The following is a 20,084-nucleotide window of genomic DNA, read 5'->3' as shown; positions in this document are numbered from 1 at the left end:
ATGGATCAATGGATGTGTAGATAGATGTTTAGATAAATATATAGATTGATGTACTGATAGATGTATAGATAGATTTAGAGATATATGTATAGATAGATTTAGAGATATATGTATAGATTGATGTCTAGAGAGATGTAGAGATATATGTACATATTGATGTATAGATATATGTATAGATATATGTATAGATTGATGTTTAGACTGATGTATAAATAGATGTTTAGATATAAGTATACACATATGTATAGACTGATGTATGGACATTTGTATGGATTGATGTATAGATACATGTAGAGATATATGTATAAATTGATGTTTAGATATATGTAGAGGTAGATGTAGAGATATATGTATAGATAAGATTTTTTTACAGTAAAACCTTTTAAACTATATTATCCAGCTCAGTATGATTCAATTTGTGCAATTACATGATAAATACACCTAAACCTTTGAGCATCACACTGACTTATTTGATAGGGTTTTTTTTTTTATTGAGATGAGACAGACACAAGAGCCAAAGCTCAATACACATTAAGTGTCAGAACATGACAGCAGGCTTTTAAGCCAATAACTGCAGTGGTTCATCAGTGGGAAATGTCCCTTATACAAGGTAAACAAACAAAGCAACAACAAAAGCAAACAATAAGTTAGGGTGCTACGTAAATATGAATAGGGTGTGGTAGCCACAACTCCACAAAAAGCTGTTTTTGAGGTGGTAGTGCTTCGTCTACACTCATTTCTATTTCCGGACAGCCAGACACACTCATGACGTGTTGTTGCCTCCTACTGTCCTCAATTTGAACGAAAGCATTAAAGAGAAAAGTTTCAAAATAGTCTTAACCAATAATACCTGTCTTGGCAGGTAGTCCAGTCATTTGCTTAAGAGAAATGGAGGAAATATTGTATATATGTAGTTGCTTTATATGTTATTATGTATTATATAATACACACTGTAAAAAATGTCTGTAGAAATTACGGTAAAAAACTGTCAATAGCAACAGTAAAATACCGTAAAATAAAAAAATTGTATATCACTGTAGTAAATACATTAAAGAAATGTATTTACACAAAGAATTACCGTAAATCAAGAAACAGTAAATAACTTAAATTTTACGGCCTTACTAAGTAGAAAATATGGAATTTACTGTGAATGTTATAAAAAGTTTGCTAAATTCACGGTAAAATACCGTAATGTCACAAGCGTGTAATTACCCTAAAATTGACGGTATCATTCTGTCTGAATTACAGATTTTGCTGATGTTTACGTTTAAATTTACGGTACAAAACCATTAAATCATACCATCATTTGTATAGAAAGTAGAATGTTAAAAAGTATGGTATATTTAAGCAATTCATCATGACAGGCCGTGGTATGTGCTTATTATATCACAGTTAAGGGGCATTGTTCGGGCCGACACAAAGCACTTAATGCAATAGAAAACTATAAATGTTGTATTATTGTCAGTTTTATTGCAACATTGTTAACACATCCTTTTTGAATAATATGGAAGTCCATTTCCGCCACTTGATGAAAAAAAATTATGAGATACTAAGTCAAAATTATGAGATAGCTAAGTCATAATTATGAGATACTAAGTCAAAGTATCTCATAATTTTTGTCAAGTGGCGGAAATGGGCTTCCATAAAATAATAGTATATTTTATTTTATATCTTTCTTTTGTATAGTGAAAACACAATTTCTATTTTTATTTTATTCTTGTACATGTCCTTTTTTTATTATATGTAAAACATGACAATGAAAACGTTGTTGTGTTTGTAGTTGTTCGTGTCAATAAAGCTTTATTGAATTGTGGAGAGAGACAGAGAGAACGACAGAGAGAGAGAGAGAAAGAGAGAGAGAGAGAGAGAGAGAGAGAGAGAGATGACGGCTGAGTTAACGGAAGCTAGAAATTTTTTATTTCAGTTCACCGCCATTTCTTCGCGCCCACAGGAGCAGTGTTTGTTGTTGTGACAGAGAGACAGACACACAGACACACAGCTAGATAGATAGATAGATAGATAGATAGATACAGACAGACAAGACAGAGAGAGAGAGAGAGAGAGAGAGAGAGAGAGATGACCGCGAGTTAACGGAAGCTTGAAATTTCAGGTCACATTGCTTCGCGCCCACAGGAGCAGAGTCTCTTCTTCAGGTAAGCACATTCACAGCTCATTGAGACTGTCTGATTAACGTTAGCTAGCCGCAGAGCCACGTTAGCTCTTATTCGTTGACTTTCAAGCAGAGGAGTTCAGGTAGCTATATCTTAAAAGTTGCTGGACATGTCACTATCTGCTTTTTGCCGAATAAAAGAGTCACTTAAGGGCTCTGAGAAGTCGCTAGCTACAGCTAACGTTGCTAATGCTAGAAAAATGTTCAGCTGTAACTTCTGTAGCAAGTCGGTTAAGACTTTGATAATGGAGAAACTGGTTTACTCTTAATAAAAGATGATACAAGGAGACTTGGATGTATTACGAAGGAAACATTTATTGACACTTGATCTAGGCGAATTCAAAGATAACATAACAAGTGAGAATGATCCCTTTAACACCTTAGCCATACAATTTTTTAACAAATAATTTCACCTTCTCCACAGCACGGTGCAGCTGGATAATGCAAGGCAATCAACTTTGCAGGAATGCGGTATGGCCAGTCCTCTGATTCGTCGTCATCGTTATCAGCACTCATCTTCAGTGAGTACATTTAAATAGATTAGCTTCTGAACTGGTGCTGCCATTAAATGTTTTTGTTTCTTCTTACCTGTCAAATACTTACATGGCCACAACAATAATTATGTCTCCCATATATGTCTACTACCCTGTTATCTGGAGTTCCTTAAGGGTAAATCCTCGGAACTATCCTTAAAAAAATCAAAATCACTGATTCGATGTCAAATCCAAAGGGTTGTGTGTTTTCAGCTGTAGTCTCCACAGTTTCTCCCTCAGTCTCTCTCAATCTATTAGATCTGCTAAATCTGTTAACTGTTTTAAGCGCCTCCTGAAATCATATTTATAGGATGGCCTTTTTATGAGATTTTTTAAACCTACTCTTCATTCACCATTAAATTTTTTTTCTGTTCCAACTTCTTTAATTAATGTTTTGTTTTTTGTTGTTGTTGTTGCGGGAAGCACTTTGCAACAGTGTAAGTGCTATATAATAATAATTATCATTATTATCATTAACAATGTTTTCTTTGTTGTCTTTCTTTGTCTGGTTGCAGTGAGATTCATGCCAGTCCAAAGTAAACACGTGATTGAAGACTGCTCGTGAATTTTCAAGCAGGAATGATGACAACACCTGCCCAAAGTTCCAGTTTCCTTAACATTGTAACATGTCTGTATGAGACTCTGTCCCACCTGTCTTCAGTCAAGTCTGGACCCAATGACTCAAACACCAGTCTTGTCAAGGATAATTAGAGGTAAGCTATGGTTTATGTCAGTGTAGCAAATGAGTAGATGCAAGCACTCAAACTACACTCAATCGATCTCCCTCAAGTGAACGGTGCCAACAGCTTCATACAAACATACAGTAGAAAAAAAAAAATCAGTATTATGGACAGGATTCAGGATTTAGGCTGCAATTCGACAAGGGTGAAACAAATAGTGATGATCACTTAGTCCTGAAAAGTGGCTGTTTCTACTTTTCACACTAATACAATAAAATTAATGAAATACTCCTGATGACCTGCAAAACTATATTCCAGAGTGCTGGTTTCATTCTATGTATAGCTCATTGGAGCTCAGTTTAACAGCAGAAGGCTGAATTTATCTCTGTAGGCATCATGCTCAGGCACTGCATCAATCTAACCTTTGCTTTGTTTCTTTTTCTGGCTGCAGAGAGGATCATGCCAGTCTACAGTGGACACCAGATGGACAACACATGAGTCTTCAAGCAGAACTGGTGACTGCCGAATGCTTTAAGTTCCAGTTTCTTGAACACCATCTCCATGTTAAGAGCCCTCTTCAGCCAAGTCTGGACTCAGTGACTCATTAGTGTTGATCAACACAGGGCAAGTGGCTCCTTTTTTCATGATGTTTATTTCTTCTACCATGGACTATCCTTCATATGTATGGACACACACTGTCTTTTGAAGATGTCAACACTGCCTTGTGAGTATACTGGACAAGTTCTGTTTTTCAAAGAGAATGTGTATATGCAAAGAGATGTTCTTAAAGTTTATCAATTATAGTCTGTACTTTGGTTTACAATGGGCTTAATTGGTTATTTCCTTTATAATTTACCATTTGCATTTGCTGACTGTAAAATCTACGCCAACAAACTGTAATTCCATGTGTGTTGTACCATATTTTTTACGGTGAAATTCTGGCAACCACAGCTGCCAGTATTTTACCGTAGTTGAACTTTGCAATAAAATACCGTAATATATCTTACAGTTTTACCGTGTTTTTTCACTGATGGACTGTAATTAGGTTTACAGTATATATGTTATTTTTAAAAGAATTTACCGTAAACAGGTTTATATGATAACTGTTATTTTTACAGCAAATTATCGTAAACAAATAACAGTTCTCTAATGTGAAATTTACAGTTACATTGTGACCGTATTTTCTACGGTAAAATTCTGGCAACCACAGCTGCCAGCATTTTACCGTAAATTCTACAGAATTTTTTTTACAGTGCAGTATCATGTGTATGTATGTGATATGTCATTTATGTAACCACGTACATAACATTCAGCAAACCTCATTAACAAACTCTCATCCCTGGCCAGTTAGGATCCTTTTTGGGGCCCCAAAACAATAAAAGAACTTTACAGTCTGCCACATTTGCAGCTGTTTTGGATGGTAGGGCAAAAGCCTCAGACCAGTTGGTGAAGTAATCCACCATTACACACATATACATATTGCCTGCCTCTGTCTCAGCCACTTTGCCAATGATGTCCATCCCTACGAGTCCCTACAAGTAAAATATTGTCTATCACTTGTATGGGGATCGTATGGTGAGGGTTGTCTTGTCTGGGTTTTTTGTCTTGTGAATTTCCTGTTTTATTTTGAAAGTCTAACTCCCCTCTCCTTTCAGGTCACTTGCCCTTCCTCATGTGTCCCCTGTCTGACGTTATCCCTGATTGTTTCCACCTGTTCCCCTCTCCCTCATGTGTTAAATGTAATGTTTCTCAGTGAAGTTTGAGTTTAAGTTTATAGCCCTTTGTTTGCCTCCGGTGGAGTGCCTCCTTTTGTTTCTTAATTTTTTCATGATATCGATAGAGTAGTTTTGTTTATATGCCTTGCAGATTAGAGATTGTGATTCATACCCTCTTTGTTTAGTGAATTGCCCAAATTCTGCGTCTGAGTCCTATCTCCAGCCCAGGCCTGACAGGGATGAATTCTGTCTCCTGCTTTATTGTTGAAGCACTGGCCTGGCATTCCATACATTCTCCAACCTGGAAGACAATATGTTAACGGGGAACTTCGGTATTATTAAAAGGAAGGAATATGGATTCTGTTCACCACCATATATATATATTACCTGATAATATACACTATATTGATATTATTGATATTATGTATCATAGCATTACTATATCATATTTATACATCATATTTACATGTATATATTTATGTCTTGCATAGTCAAGTATAAATTACTCATGACATATATTTTCAAATTAGATCTTTGTGCACATATGTATATCTTGCATGGCCAAGTATATATTATACATACATTTTATGTTACATTAAATTATTTTGTATAATATTGTTTTATATTATACTATAATTATTGTGTGGATTCTGGGCTCTCTTTCTTTCGGTGTCGGCGTGTAGTTTGATCATAAAAGGAGTCTGCGGAGGCAAGGCGGGTGGAATGAAGAAGCAATCTTTATTGAAACAAAATCTAGCGCCTTGAGTCCTGATCAGAAGCGGCCGCATTCTGATATTATCAAATCTGTGGACAAAACAATGCCAAAAAATGCTCTGCCCTCTGCTTCCTCAAAACCTCAGCCTTTTGCTCTTAGGAGGTTTTCCAAGTGCCACCCCCTGTTCCTTTCTCTGCACCGGCCTTTAGAGCCCCTTTTCCAGTAAACACCCACTTCTTCTAATTGGTTATTTTGGCATATTATCCAATAGCCTAAAAGAGGAGTTGACCTGTTTCCCTACTCTTCTCCCCTAAGTCATCTGACCTGGCTGCGGTCAACTGTAGGTCTTGTCCCCAAAATGACCCAAATGGGTTCCCCATCCCTCTATGGGAACATAAACGTTTGGGCATCTCCCACCATTTGCCGGGGGCCAATCTCAGGTTTTAGTACTTTATGATGGCCTGCCGTCTGCAAACCTTTAGCCCTCACCAGTTGAAAAACTATTACTACTACTGCACTCTTTAACTCACATGGGGAGAAACAATGAATCATCATTTAACCTACACTAAGTAAATTCAAAAATCAGAATGTGTTGCCATCCAGACACCTCAATTGTATTAGATTAGATTAGATTACATATGACAACATTACATTGCACATACATACATATTGGGCCACTTATCAATATCAGCTGTCATGCCAGGCCAATAAAACCTTTTACACACTGCGTCTCTCGTTTTCATGATACCACAGTGAGCTCCAAAGGCACTTGCATTGCATTCTCTGAATTTTTGGTTGGCCTCTTCTTTGTCATAGACAACCTTTCTCTTTTGAGTCTTCCCTCTCTTATACAATGTTCCTTCCGTGTAGAATATAGAAAAAAGTAAGTCCTTTATTGCGGGTCATAAATATGTTTTAAATAGATTTTATTAAATTAAAATGAGCTTTGATCTATATATAATGACATATTTCTCCGATTTTGTAGCACCCTCTGGGTACTACATGATTTATGATAAAAAAAATTGTGGTAAATGTCTGGATTCCTTTCCCTTGCAGGACAAGAGATAACATGGAGTTAATTGAGGATTTGGAAACTTAATGTAGGCTAGTAGTTAGTTTGTTTCATTATTTCATAAGGGCCTGAGCAGGTAACGACCTGCAGGTTCAGACTCGGTATGCTATTTTGCAGTTCTTCTCTCTGTGACATAGAACAGCGTACAAAAGGGCAACAAAAGTGATCAGTTCAGTCTCTGAGCATTGAAGAGTCTTATGGCCTAGGGGAAGAAGCTATTTTTTTGTATGGTAGTGACCAGAGATGGGAGTAAGTCACATACGTGCAAGTTAAGTCTCAAGCAAGTCCCAAGTTACTGTGATGAAAATCAAGCAAGTCAAGTCATTGCTAAGTCAAGTCAAGCAAGTCACAAGAAGTTCGTATGAATGTATTTTTCAGAAATAGGAGAGGTTAGTCAATAATATGATGTAATTGCATAGTTGATCAATTTTAGAATTTTTTTTCAAACCCATGAATACAAAAATAAGATTAGATTAATATCAACCCTGGAACTGCACCATACTGCACATCCTGACAGCTGAGAATATTACTCTCACTCTCACTCTTGTTCCCCCTCCCCTACTATAAAAGGAGGCTGAACATCACAGGACATGTCTGTTCTGTCCTGAAATGTGTGTTTCTCTTCTATAAAACACATTCTACATCTCGGAGGCGAGGTCTTCACACATACGGCCCCCCTCCTCTTTTCAAACGGGCCAGAGCTCCGTAAAAAAAACAGTAGGAGAGACACAGACACAAGACCTGAAGGAGAAGCAGGTTCGTCGCGGATGTGCATGAAAAAACAAGTGCGTCGCATCGAATGTGTGCCGATACAGTGTTTGGTTGTGAGCGTGTACAGCACGCCTACATTTAAAATAATGGCTTTGTGCCCACTGAAGACACTATATATGAAACACACACACGCTGTAACCAAAACGGCGGCCAAAATCACCTAGGCATGAAATAATCTTTGAATCCTAATGTGATGATTTCGCCATGCTGCCTCTCCTCATTTGATCCTGTGCGCCACAGTGCCACTCTGGCACGCCCACCACCTGCCAGGCTTGCACGCTCTGTGTCAGTGGCAGAGAGCAAAGTATCAAAAACGCAAAAAAAGAAAGAAAGAAAGAAAGAAAGAAAGAAAGAAAAGCCAAGACTTTCCAGTCATCTGTGTCAAGTCTAAGTCAAGCCTCAAGTTATGAATGCCAAGTCAAAGTCAAGTCGAGTCTTTCATCAGTGTTAGTCAAGTAAGTCTCAAGTCCTCAAATTTGCGACTCCAGTCCGACTCGAGTCAAGTCATGTGATTCGAGACCCCCACCTCTGGTAGTGACTGACCGTGTGCTATGGTACCTTCTGCCTATGAACAGCATTCTGATGTAAGTGTCCTTTTTGTCCAGGTGGTGGAGGGTAGTGGTGATGGCATCATCGGTAGAGCGGTTGGTTCGATAGGCGAACTACAGGGGGTGTAGGGTGGGAGGCAGAAGGTTCTTTATGTGCCTCAGGATCAGTCTCTCAAAGCACTTCATGATGGTAGGGGTGAGTGCGATGGGGCGGTGGTCGTTGAGGCAGGACACAGGTGACTTTTTGGGCACAGGGATAATGGTGATGGTTTTAAAGCACAGTGGGACGGTGGCACTACTCAGGGAGATGTTAAAGATGTCTGTGAGAACATCTGCGAGTTGGTCTGCACATCCTTTGAGCACACTCCCGGGAATGTTGTCTTCGCCAGCAGCCTTATGCAGGTTGACTCTTTGTAGGATCTTTCTCACCTCAGCCTTGGTCAGATGTAGCACTTGTTCGCCAGGAGGGGGGGGTGTTCTTCCTCGCCACCACATTGTTTTCTGCTTCAAACCAGGCGTAGAACAGATTCAGTGCATCAGGCAGGGAGGCATCACTGTCACAGACTGGTGTTGTTGTCCTGTAGTTGGTGATGGCTTTGATGCCCTGCCACAGCTGCCGTGTGTCTCTGCTGTCACTGAAGTGGCCATGGATTTTCTGGGCATGCGCTCGTTTATCATCCCTGATAGCCCGGGCCAGTGTTGCCCTCGCTGTGCTCAGAGCTTCCTTATCTCCTGCTCTGAAGGCTATGTCTCTGGCTCTTAGCAGTGCACATACCTCTGCAGTCATCCATGGTTTCTGGTTTGAGCGTGTGGTGATGGTCTTGATGACAGTGATATAATCAATGCACTTGCTGATGAAGCCAGTAACTGATGCCTCAAAACAGTCCCGAAGGACAGAGATGTCTCCTTCCGGCCAGGTCTTCACCTGTTTGTTAGCTGGTCTGAAGTGTCTGACAAGCGGTCTGTATGCTGGGATCAGCAACCGTAACAATGAACCGAAATTTTATTCATGTGGGTGGTACAGACTAGTGCCAGTAGCTCACACACCAAAAATTACATGTGTCCACCAGCAGGTGGCACTATAATCAGGGCAAACATGTTTTGGCCAATAACTCCCACATACTATCTCGCATATTCAAAAACCTTATGTCCACACATTCCCTGAATTCAGCTGAATCGGCTCATATTTTTTCCACAAAATCGCGAAATGTGGTACATTACCCGTTTTCATCTCCTCATAGGCCATTTGACCGATGCGCACAAAAATTTGCACATAGCAATCTATGATCACTCCTGATGAAATTTTGTAAAAACAATTTTAATAATCCAAAGAATACTCAAATTATTCAAAAACAACTTCCTGTAGATTTGTCACAATAGTGTTGCATATAGCTACATTGGTATATCCAAATGACATAAAACTTGGTTTCCTATTTCCCCATCTGCCCCTAAGGTTCTGTGCAAAATTCAGCCACAAGGGGGCGCTTTTATCGCAAAATAACCAAAATAAAACACAGCTGGCGTGTTTCACCAATATGTACGAAAATCAATGAGCACGTATATCATGACCAAATGCACCAAAAATCCTATTTGATCAATAACCTGAACCCAACAGGAAGTCAGATATTGTCATTTTAGTTGTCAGTTTTAGCGATTAGCAAAAAATCCCACAAAAATGAGCAAGTTGTGAGAAACAAGCTGGGGTGGAGTTATCTCTCAGTTTGCATACTTTGTCTCAAACAATAGGGGCCCATTACCCACTACAATAGCCTCCTTATTCACGATTCTCACTTGATTCACGGTTTAGAAATTTCTACTATGGCCTACATTCAGGCTTTCTCCACCAGAGGGTAGTGCTGCCTTGCTAATGGATGCAAACTTCTTTTAAAAGATCTGTCAGGAAAGTGTAGTCCTCTCATTATTTGTTCTTCATGTAGACTGCAGGAACTTCTTCTGACATCAGCGTAAATTATTGAATTCCGCCAGGAGAAGGCAACCAAATTATAACGGAACAACTTCCTCAACAGAGGTCAAAGAGCCACATGTTGGAAACAGGAAATGGCATTTAGCCCCTTCCTGCACTGTCCAAAAGAGGGACAGTTTAGAGATGCATACACAATGATTGGCCGATTGGGCCGGGTACGCGGCACGCCCCAACGGCAACATGCCCCGACATGCGTGGACTGCAAGGGCCCGTTCATCGCTGCTTGCAGCTTTAATTATATTGTTATTTATTTACAGCACAATTTACATACCTTTTTTATAGCTTTCCCAAAGTTCTTCAACTTGAGCGATGTCTCATTCGGGGTTCTCCTGTGCAAATAGGCTACTGAAATTGAGCTTTAATTGGGATGTTCAGTTTATCCAATGAGCTCCTCTAAGAGATGCACTGACATGTCGTCACAAGGTCATGATCGACGCATGTGGTGTTCGTTACCTATCTAGTTTACATACCCTTAGATATAATAAATTGCAGTCCTCATTTACATTTTCTTCAGTGGCTGAAAGTCCCCCCAAGTAGCAAGTGCTGAAGCACTATCTTAAAAACACTATCATCCCCCAAGCTAATAATGGTGAAGGAATTATAATTGATGTTTACATTATGACACAAATGTTCAAATGTTTTTGCACTACAGATATCCTCTGATGCCTGTGGACGATGGTTCCACTATGTATGTGTTGGAAGGCCAAAGACAGAGGACAAATTTGTATGTGCAGCATCCTGAAAAAACTTAAAAGAACTTAAAAGACTAAAATAAGAAATTGATAAATGTGGATGTTTTCTTTACAAAGCCTATATGAACATTTTCATATTTATCATTTTTTAAAATTATTTTGATGTGGTTAAATGATGTTTGATGTGTTAAATATTGCACATTTTGCCATTTAATTTTGTATTTATTGAATTTGAATAATAATTGTGTGTTAAGTAATTAAGTGTATACTAAGCAAGTATACACTATATTTTGTTTAATGTTATTAAAGTCTTTAATACTTGTCTGAGCCTCCTTTAATACTGAACAGAGGGAGAACAATATCTGACAGTAATAATCCAAGCTGTCAGGATGCGTTCCCCCTGCTGTAAATGGACAAATGCTTTGTCCATTTACAGCAGTCCTGGACAGGACAGGACTTATCTGTTGTGGGGAAAGAAGTCAGGTGTATGAATTTGAAAGATGTGTGAGCCTCCTTTCATATGAAACAGAGGGGGAACAGTATCTGACAGTAATATTCCAAGCTGTCAGGATGTGCTTTACCTGCTATAATGGAGCTGGATTTAAGACAAATATAATAAAATAGCGATTTATATTTAGCCTATAAATGAATGAGAACACTTTCTTCAAAAAGTCCATAATATTAAAAATATTAAAAGTCTCTCACAAATATAATATATTTTATTAATAGAAATAACAGTAGTTGGTTGTGTTAATAAAGACATATAAAACATATGTGCTGTTGTCCCAGTTTAAAAATGTAACTAGACAGTTATGAAATTTGGATTTCACTTCTACAATACAACATGGTCAGATAAAACTCGCTAAAAGTCACTTTTGAACTTCAGCTTTCTCCACAGTGTCTCTGTGGTACGAGCACAACAGCTCGGGGGCGAGTTTCTTGTGAACGCGCGCTTCCTTCGCCCTTCGGGCCATTTCGGACGGGGGCGGGACTCGAAGAGGAAACAGAGCTCGATACAACACTGTGTGTGTGTGTGTGTGTGTGTGTGTGTGTGTGCGTGCGTGCGTGCGCGCGCGCGCGCGTCTGTATCATAGGATGAGGACTGTGGTCTTTTGCTGACTGGCGGGCGTGTCTTGGGAGAGGGGCGTTACTGAGTTCCTGAGTTCAGTTTAAAGCATGCGGGCCGGCAAACTATGCACTATCTCTTCCATCGTACTCAGAGTGTCACCTTCCATCCGTCAGCAGCCCTTTGCAGCGGCAGCAAGCATGTCAAACTCGGACAGGGTTGTGTTAGTTTTAGGAGGAGCGGGGACAGTGGGCTCCGGCGTAGTTAAAGCACTGCTGGACAAAGGTAAGCTGCCGGGGACACAAATAAAACCCTTGTCTTCTTCTGAAAGGACATGTACAGGAACTATTGAAATATTGACTGTTTTTGTTTCCTGTTAATGCCGATTTAAAAAATAATGCAGATAGTGTTAAAACAGTTTTACGCACAGGTGTCTGTCTCGCGGATTTTACGCACGGGGAATTCCATAATCACGAGCTGCAGAGAAGACAGTTTGAGTGAATTTTATGAGTATTCCATAATTCATGACTATTGTTTGTCTTTGAATTCTTGAATGACTGTTATTTAATCCGATGTTGACGGAGCCTCTGCGTGCCAAAACTTTCCTGTTTATCGCCACATCTGTCACATATCGCCTCACTGACAGATCCAGTAATCTATTTGGCCCAAATCGAAAAACGCTGCTTCACACACTGGTGTTCATTGTTCCGGTCGAAATGTTTTCTGGCAGAAATGAACCTGCCAGAAAACAAAGCCATCATAAATGGTTTTGGCTGCACGCACAGTGATATACCAACTGTTCTGAGCACATATGTGTTGTAGGCATGAAATCATGAACCATTGTTAATGATAATGTCATATATTTTGAAGGGGCAGCAATTGTTTAGAGCTATGAAAGCTTAACTGAATCTCTAACCAAGATCGTGAAGTTTACAATGTCAAATAATAATCAGAGGAAATAATTCATGCCGGATCAAAGGTTTGATCAACAAGTGGTGAGTTGATGTGAGCTCTGGTTTCAGACTCTGTGCTACAGCCCATCATCAACTTATTTTGAATAGTTGCTCTTGGTACCATGTTCATCCCTGTTACAGTCCTACAGCTGAAATCTGCTGTCTCTGCACTCTGCATACACCATTGACAGAGACAGTAGAGGACATGGTAATGAGAGTGCACTGATTTCAGATTTCCTTTGCATTTGTAGCGTTGCTGTTTGAAGTAAGCATAAAGTTAACTTCTGCTACTTTGTCACATTTATCTACTCATAACCTTTCCAAACGAAAGATGATGACGATGTGGGACTACTAGTGAATGTTCATTTTCATGTTGGAGGGATTAGTCCCACTGTATCTTTGTCAAAGATGCTGTTTTTATCTGTCTGAACAGTAGATTAATGTTGTATCTGATCTGGTGTGTGTGTGTGTGTGTGTGTGTGTGTGTGTGTGTGTGTGTGCAGGTTTCAAAGTCGCAGTGATCTCCAGGGATAGCAGTCGGCTGGACAGACTCCGATCACTCATGTCTGCCACCACAAAGGATAACCTCACCACCATAGTGGGGAATGTGGGTAAGTCAGGTTCCTCCCTGATGATATTTGAAGCTACTGAGTATTCAGGAAGTGAGAGGCTTTACTATTTAATACTCACCATGTGGGAGACTGTAAGTGGTATGGCCAAATTATTTTCATTAGTGATTAATCTGCTGATTATTTCACAGTTAATTGACAAATTGATGTCTCATCTGTACAATGGCAAAACATTGTGAAATTGGTCACCACAATTTCCCAGAGCCCAAAGTGACATCTTCAAATTGCTTATTTTTTCCAACCAACAATCCAAAGAGACTCTTCATCTTTTGTTATAAATTAGAAAAAAAGCAGCAAATCTTCAAATTTAAGAAGCGGGAACCAGCTTATATTCCATTTTTAAAAAAGAAATCATTGAAACAATTAATCAATTATCAAAATAAATTAATTGTCTTATGATCAATTATTTAATCAACTAATTGTCTCAGCTTTAGGAATACGACATACAGAATCCAGGCTGTCTTGAAAAGTATCTCTCGCATTCTAGCAGAGGCTGCAAAGTTCATTACACCAGGACAAATGTGATGGATACATAAAGATGATTTTGCTCTTATGAGAGCTTTACCCATGCTAGCATCGTTGTGAAGCTGTTCTTCAGCATAGTTGTGCATTGAGCTAAATGCAAATGTTAGAAAGCTAACATGCTCACGATGATAATCCTGAATATAGATGTCTAGCAGGTATGATATCCACCATGTTCACCACCTAAGTTTAATTTGTTTCTATGTTAGTGTTTGTTAGAAAGCTCTTAACACACTGCAGCTGAGGCTGGGGGTATTTAGTCATAAATCATATTTACCATTTTTTACCAGATTGCAGTGTGAGATTAAAAGTCAGTTGTTATAATTATTTGTTAGTGTTAAAGGCTACCTACCACATTGACATGTCTACAATACGTGTCATATCAGATTATATTTTAACAACCAGACTTCAATATCAGGGGATGGAGGGGATGGCGGTTTATCTACTTACAAGCCAGTGATCAGAGCTTTGAGACTGCATTTCAAAATTGGTAAAAATATTCATTATTTAAAGTAAAAAAAAAAAACATGTAGTATTGCATTTCTACATTTGTAAGCATTGCACCACTGGATGTTTTAAGGAGACCTCAGGACATCTATAGCTGGGTCTGTGGAAATAAAAAAGAGGTATTTTAATATGAAAGGATTCATTGTCTGGGAATGTTAACATGATTTGGCAGATATTTTACTGGATAGATGAAAGCTTTGTTCTGCTGATGGCACAACATGAAAAATCAGGGGAGCACAGTAATATGTTTAAAAATGTCTGTCTGCATCGAAGTGCTGGACTAAACATCTGAACAAATGTTACTGAGCCCCACTGCGCTTCAAATTATATTGACAGAGGATAGCAGCTTCAAGCAAACACTCCATCAACATCAGCCATTAAAATCCTGTTTCATTCGAATCACAGTCACACATATAGGTCTAAAATGCTGTTTTAAAGGCATCTTTACTCCTTCTGAAGGACAGTCTCAGCTGGACCACCACCTGGAAGTCTGTCTTTTCTCTTGTGAACTCTTCCCTCTGTTCCAGGCTCAGAGGAGGGAGCAGAGCAGGCAAAGCAGGCTCTGCTGAAGGCGGTGGGGAAGGTGACAGACATCGTCTCATCCCTGGGCTTCAGCTGGTGGCAGGGCGGACCCCCACACACTCAGACTCTCAAAGACCTACACTGGGTGAACACACACACACATACCAGGCATCAGTTAGACTAATAAATAAGACTGCCAGTTTTGAACAAATAATGTATTTTCTTTGCATTCAATCATGCATTTATACATTTTGTTTCTCTTAGTGGCAGTTATGGAGGATTGTCCTTACAAAAATGAAAATAAAAATAAAACATGAACATTTTTGCCTGCATATTATATATTTAATTTCCCGTCTACTCTACAGGTAATTGAGACATTACTGTTCAGCACATTTGTGTCATGGAAGACCTTCTTCCCCCTCGTGAGGGACGACTCCAACTGTACCTACACCTTCATAACAGGTGACTTTACTCATTTATCTCTATAAGCTGCAAAGGCTCTGTCAAATATGGTGTTGGCTGTGCGTGTCTGCATGTGAGCATAACTGAATGAATTAATGTTGGTCTTCTACACACAGAAGTGTTGGGGTATTATGCAACATTTATAGGGGATTTAGGCTATATTTGGCTATGCTAGTGGTTCCTTAGCTGATGCCAAGCTGGGTTCATGTATGGTTCTGAACGCTTGCTGTGCAGTGCTTGGCCTTCTTTTGTAGCCCTGTGCTTACGCACGTTGTGTTCCTCTTCCTAATGAAGTTAGCTGGTAAGCTTTGTGCCACAGCTGCCTGTGCTAGTGCTTGGGTACCAACAGGACCTTGCAGCGCTGCTGTGGAGAGCAGTACTGTGGGCCTGTTTTAAGAGAGACCAGGAGGGAAGAGGTCTGGCAGGGGGCTCCAGAGAAAGAGCTCAGTGGGCAGGGGGCCAGTGGGAGAAGAGACTGAACAAAGACAGGGGATGGAGTTTAATAACCTGGTCAGGCTTAGTCAGTCCCAATGATATTCACAAATTCATCTGTTGATCCCAACAGGCTACGCACAGCAATAATTAAAAGAATAACAGTCATTATACTTTGGTCTTTGTGATAAAAGTAAGCAAGCAGGAAACATGATTTGTTAAAGCTGTTTTCATTTTTTTTCTCTTTTTGGCCACTTGGGGTCAATAACACAACCCCTACATTATTTTACAATAACCTTACAAAGTCAATTTGTTATCAAACTGTTGCATATTCACACATCCAACAGGCACAGAGAAGAGCTAAATAGTTCAGTGTGCTGAGGCAACCTGCAGTCAGGTAATAATTCTCTGTCCCATATAGCAAAATTGCACCAGACACGTTCATCAAGCCCACATACTGTGTGGAATGAGAGAACTTACATGGTCCACTTCTGTATGCAGATCTGAGCCATGAGCAGGCATGGCCAGATGTAAGCCAAGAATGACCCGAGGAAACTAGAAAAAGCCCAAATCATGGCCAGAGCCAGCCAACCAAAATAAAAATGATCAGAGGCCCAGATTTGGACCAATGTCTGGTGTTTCATTCAGTGTTGTAAAAAGTACCCAATATTCATTCTTGAGTAAAGTAAGGATATTGGGCTAAAATATAACTTTGGTAAAATTAAAAGTCAGCCAGAATAGTACTTGAGTAAAAGTTTTAAAGAAGACAAGACATTTTCTGGCAATAAATCTACTTTAGTATCAAAATAACATTAAGTTAAATTATATAGTTAAGTCAAGTAAATTATACCCATATTTACATGTATGTAAAAAAAAATTGTACTTGAGTACAGAACCTGTGTAATTGTACTTATTTTACGTTCCATCACTGCTTCCATCTGTGCATTGTTGTCTACAGTCACTTCAACCACAACTCCAGCACTCTGCCTAGCTCTGGTTAACAGTTAAAACATGACTGTGATGTGCAGGTAGTTCTCTACACTCTGCTGCTCTGTGCTACAGGAGGAGCAGGTGAGAAATTGCTGATGCCTGGTACAGGCTTCCTGACAGTTGGAGCTGCTAGCACCCTGGCCTTCTGCCAGGTGCTACGAGAGGAGTACCCTGAAGTGCCCTGTAAACTCAACCAGGTGAGACTTTAATGGGATAACACAACAATTAACAAAGCACTGAAGTGTATATAGAATTTCTACCTGATCTCAGTCTCAAAGGGTCAGACCTGTTCATTCTGTTCCCCCAGCATCACACCAGATTAAAAAAGGAAATGCCTCAGTTAGTGCCAAGATTCTGGGGTTTTGAATAGAAAATCCAGACCGTGATTAATTTGATGATTGCTAACTAGATAATTGAACAACTTATCACTTTGATTTGCTAAACATCCCATTATAACTAAAATACATCTTCAGGACATGTCTTTTCATATAATAAGACACTTTTTTCCACACATATGTTCTTTGTTCTCCTTTAAGACAAAATCATAAGCCAAAAGGTAGTAGATTTATCATTTATATCTTTTGGTTTCATAATATTTTATGATATTACCCCAACCACCTTTTCATAATACAATGTTTCGTTTTGATTTCTTTTCCACCACTTATTCCCCCCATGGGGGGTTGCGGTTTGTCTTATGGGCAAAGGTCAGGGTACACCCTGAACAAGTCGCCAACTCATTGCAGGACCCCCTTACTGATGGCAGTGGCTGCCCTATAGGGTGCCAATTGCACATCAGGAGCAATTCTGGGGTTCAGTATCTTGCTCAAGGATACTTCAGCATGTAGCTCAGTCCCACCCCAGGGGAGCAGGGGATTCGAACCAGCGACCTTCCTATCACTGGTCCACCAGCTCTACCCACTGAGCTACAGCCGCCCCATAATACAATGTTATCACATTTTAATTATAAAACATTTAACATGTTATTTTTAACTATAAAAACAGATGACTAGATGTGATTTCAGTAGGGCATTAATACTGTGAAGTTGAATCAGCAGGTCCTGGAAGAAGTTCTTAGAAAACAATCCTGAGACAAGACACCACATAACTTTATTATCCACCACTCATGCAGTTCATTTCTGTAGACAGTCTGTTCTGCCATAGTGACTGTACCAACATAGTGGTATTCATAGCAGGTGAACTGGTAATGAACCATACACTTCCTCTAAAACCCCATAGTGTTCCTTATTCATTCCATTCAAGCATCTTTTGTTTATATCCTAAATGTCAGTCTTTCTCTTGGTGTTGTTGCTTCTCTCTAACCTTCTTTTGCATGTATCCTACATCTTAATCCCCTGTCTTCCTTTATTGATTTGACCTGGCAGGTGAAGATCAACACAGGTGTGGCTGCTCCAGAGCGCATGGCTCCAGGTTACCTGAACCACTTGGACCTAGGCGAGGCTGTTGCCACCCTTGTGGAAAGACGAAACACCTCCCACACCATCTTTACTGTCAACTGCCCTGCAGACTTAAAAACTGTCCTTCTGGAGAGGAACCTTTAGACTTGGAAACCCTTCCTCCAGCCCTACTTTGTTGTGACAGTGATACATCTATACTAAACACATTAACAGTGTCTTTGGTTCATTTGTATTCTCCTCCCACAACCCCAGTCATGCACAGCTTTATGTGAATTGGTTGTTGTTTCATATAATATTGTATATTCTGCTGTCTGTTCTCAGATTGTTAGCAAGTGTTTTCTCTGCATGTGCTGTTTTATGATGCATATAAAACAGATTTGATTTGTAATCAAGCCTTTTCATAGTGGCCTGCTTCAGTACAAAAATATTATCACTATCACTATTATTATTGCTTTCTTCATCATCGGAAGACGCAGTATCCATTATAACGTAGCAATTTGTCGATGCATCTACTAAATATAGTTGGTATAAATGTAAACCTCTGAAGGTCAAACCATTGGACAGAACAGGTGAAGATTGACGGCACGGGGGGAGAGATTGTTGTATGGATAGAGGGAGGTTAGCCAAGTTTCCTTAACCTGACACGCCATCTGGGAGGCGTTGCTAGAAAGGACAGGCTTTTTAAAAAACTACATGGCACCTTTTGTCGTTACCATCTATCAGCAACTGACTACAAACAGTAAGATCAGATCAACAGTAGGAGAGAACTATTATCAGTGGAGCCATTCCGTAAATCAAACTCTTACTGAACTCTTACTTCAGTGACGTTCTTTGCTTTTTTTTCAATAGAATATTCTCTAGTTCTGATATACCTGATGCAATAGCATGTGGCCAATCTCTGCACATAGTGGATGTGATATCAAGATTTTATATTTTAAGAAAAATAATCTAAATTGTTGAAGACAGCACCCCAACTTTCCCAGTCGCGTGGATGGAAAGGTTATACCTGAGGATCCAATGAGTACTTCATTTGAAGCACACTGACCCCTTAAAGATGGAAACCATGGCTTAAAATTGGCATGGCACAGTTCGAAAAATTCAGGACATGACAGATTGTGGCTAACTACCATAGCATGGCCCATTTTTGTAGAGCTTTGATTAGATCAAAATTATTAAAACTTAAATATGCATTGTTTTGCCTTCAAATACCAATGAATAATATATGTTCTACATTTTGGATCCTGTGTGTTGATTGCAGTATCGTGTTATTTAAGTATTTCAGTGTTATTGTCTCTATGGGGCTATTGTGGCACACAATGAAAACAATGTCATAATAATAATAATAAGAGAAAGTAGGTTGATATTTGGGTCAGGGTGGATTTGACACATTTACAAGCCTCTTAGCGTGACTCTCCATCCCGTCCACAAGCACTGACCCCCTATAGGCCCCTTTATGTGTGTTCTGTTATTTGGGGCAGCACATCCCTTAGATAAACTGCACAGGAGTTAAGGGGCCACAGCAAACTGCATTGTCAGAGAGAGCATTGTTGTTTTGTATACTGTCCTGCTAGCGTGTTAATGCATCTACAACATTTGTTTATCATGCCAATAAAGATGCTTGTTGTAACGATGTGGGCTACATGTGGTCCTTGATGACAAGCATAACTGGGATTGGAAAAGAAAGAGGAGCAGGGAAAGCAAGAGTA

General features: G+C 39.5%; 2 protein-coding genes across 2 annotated transcripts in view; one reads left to right on the top strand and one right to left on the bottom strand.

Annotated features, from left to right (window-relative positions):
• The first annotated feature begins 11,944 nt into the window (after nucleotides 1-11,944).
• LOC115586378 (uncharacterized) lies at nucleotides 11,945-20,008 on the top strand. Its single transcript, XM_030425375.1, has 6 exons — nucleotides 11,945-12,231; nucleotides 13,403-13,510; nucleotides 15,085-15,224; nucleotides 15,445-15,541; nucleotides 17,036-17,160; nucleotides 18,346-20,008. The coding sequence occupies exons 1-6, from the start codon at nucleotides 12,057-12,059 to the stop codon at nucleotides 18,520-18,522; spliced, it is 822 nt and encodes a 273-aa protein (XP_030281235.1). The 5' UTR covers nucleotides 11,945-12,056; the 3' UTR covers nucleotides 18,523-20,008.
• Nucleotides 15,101-20,084, bottom strand: part of vps9d1 (VPS9 domain containing 1) — a 67,075-nt gene continuing 62,091 nt past the window's right edge. Inside the window, exon 17 of the mRNA XM_030425371.1 lies at nucleotides 15,101-15,215. The gene's annotated coding sequence lies outside the window, so the exon portion shown is untranslated. The remainder of the gene's footprint in view (nucleotides 15,216-20,084) is intronic.

Source organism: Sparus aurata, chromosome 8, assembly GCF_900880675.1.
Source record: "Sparus aurata chromosome 8, fSpaAur1.1, whole genome shotgun sequence".
In the NCBI taxonomy this organism is placed as follows: Eukaryota; Metazoa; Chordata; class Actinopteri; order Spariformes; family Sparidae; genus Sparus; species Sparus aurata.
This window is presented reverse-complemented; position numbering and strand designations above follow the sequence as displayed.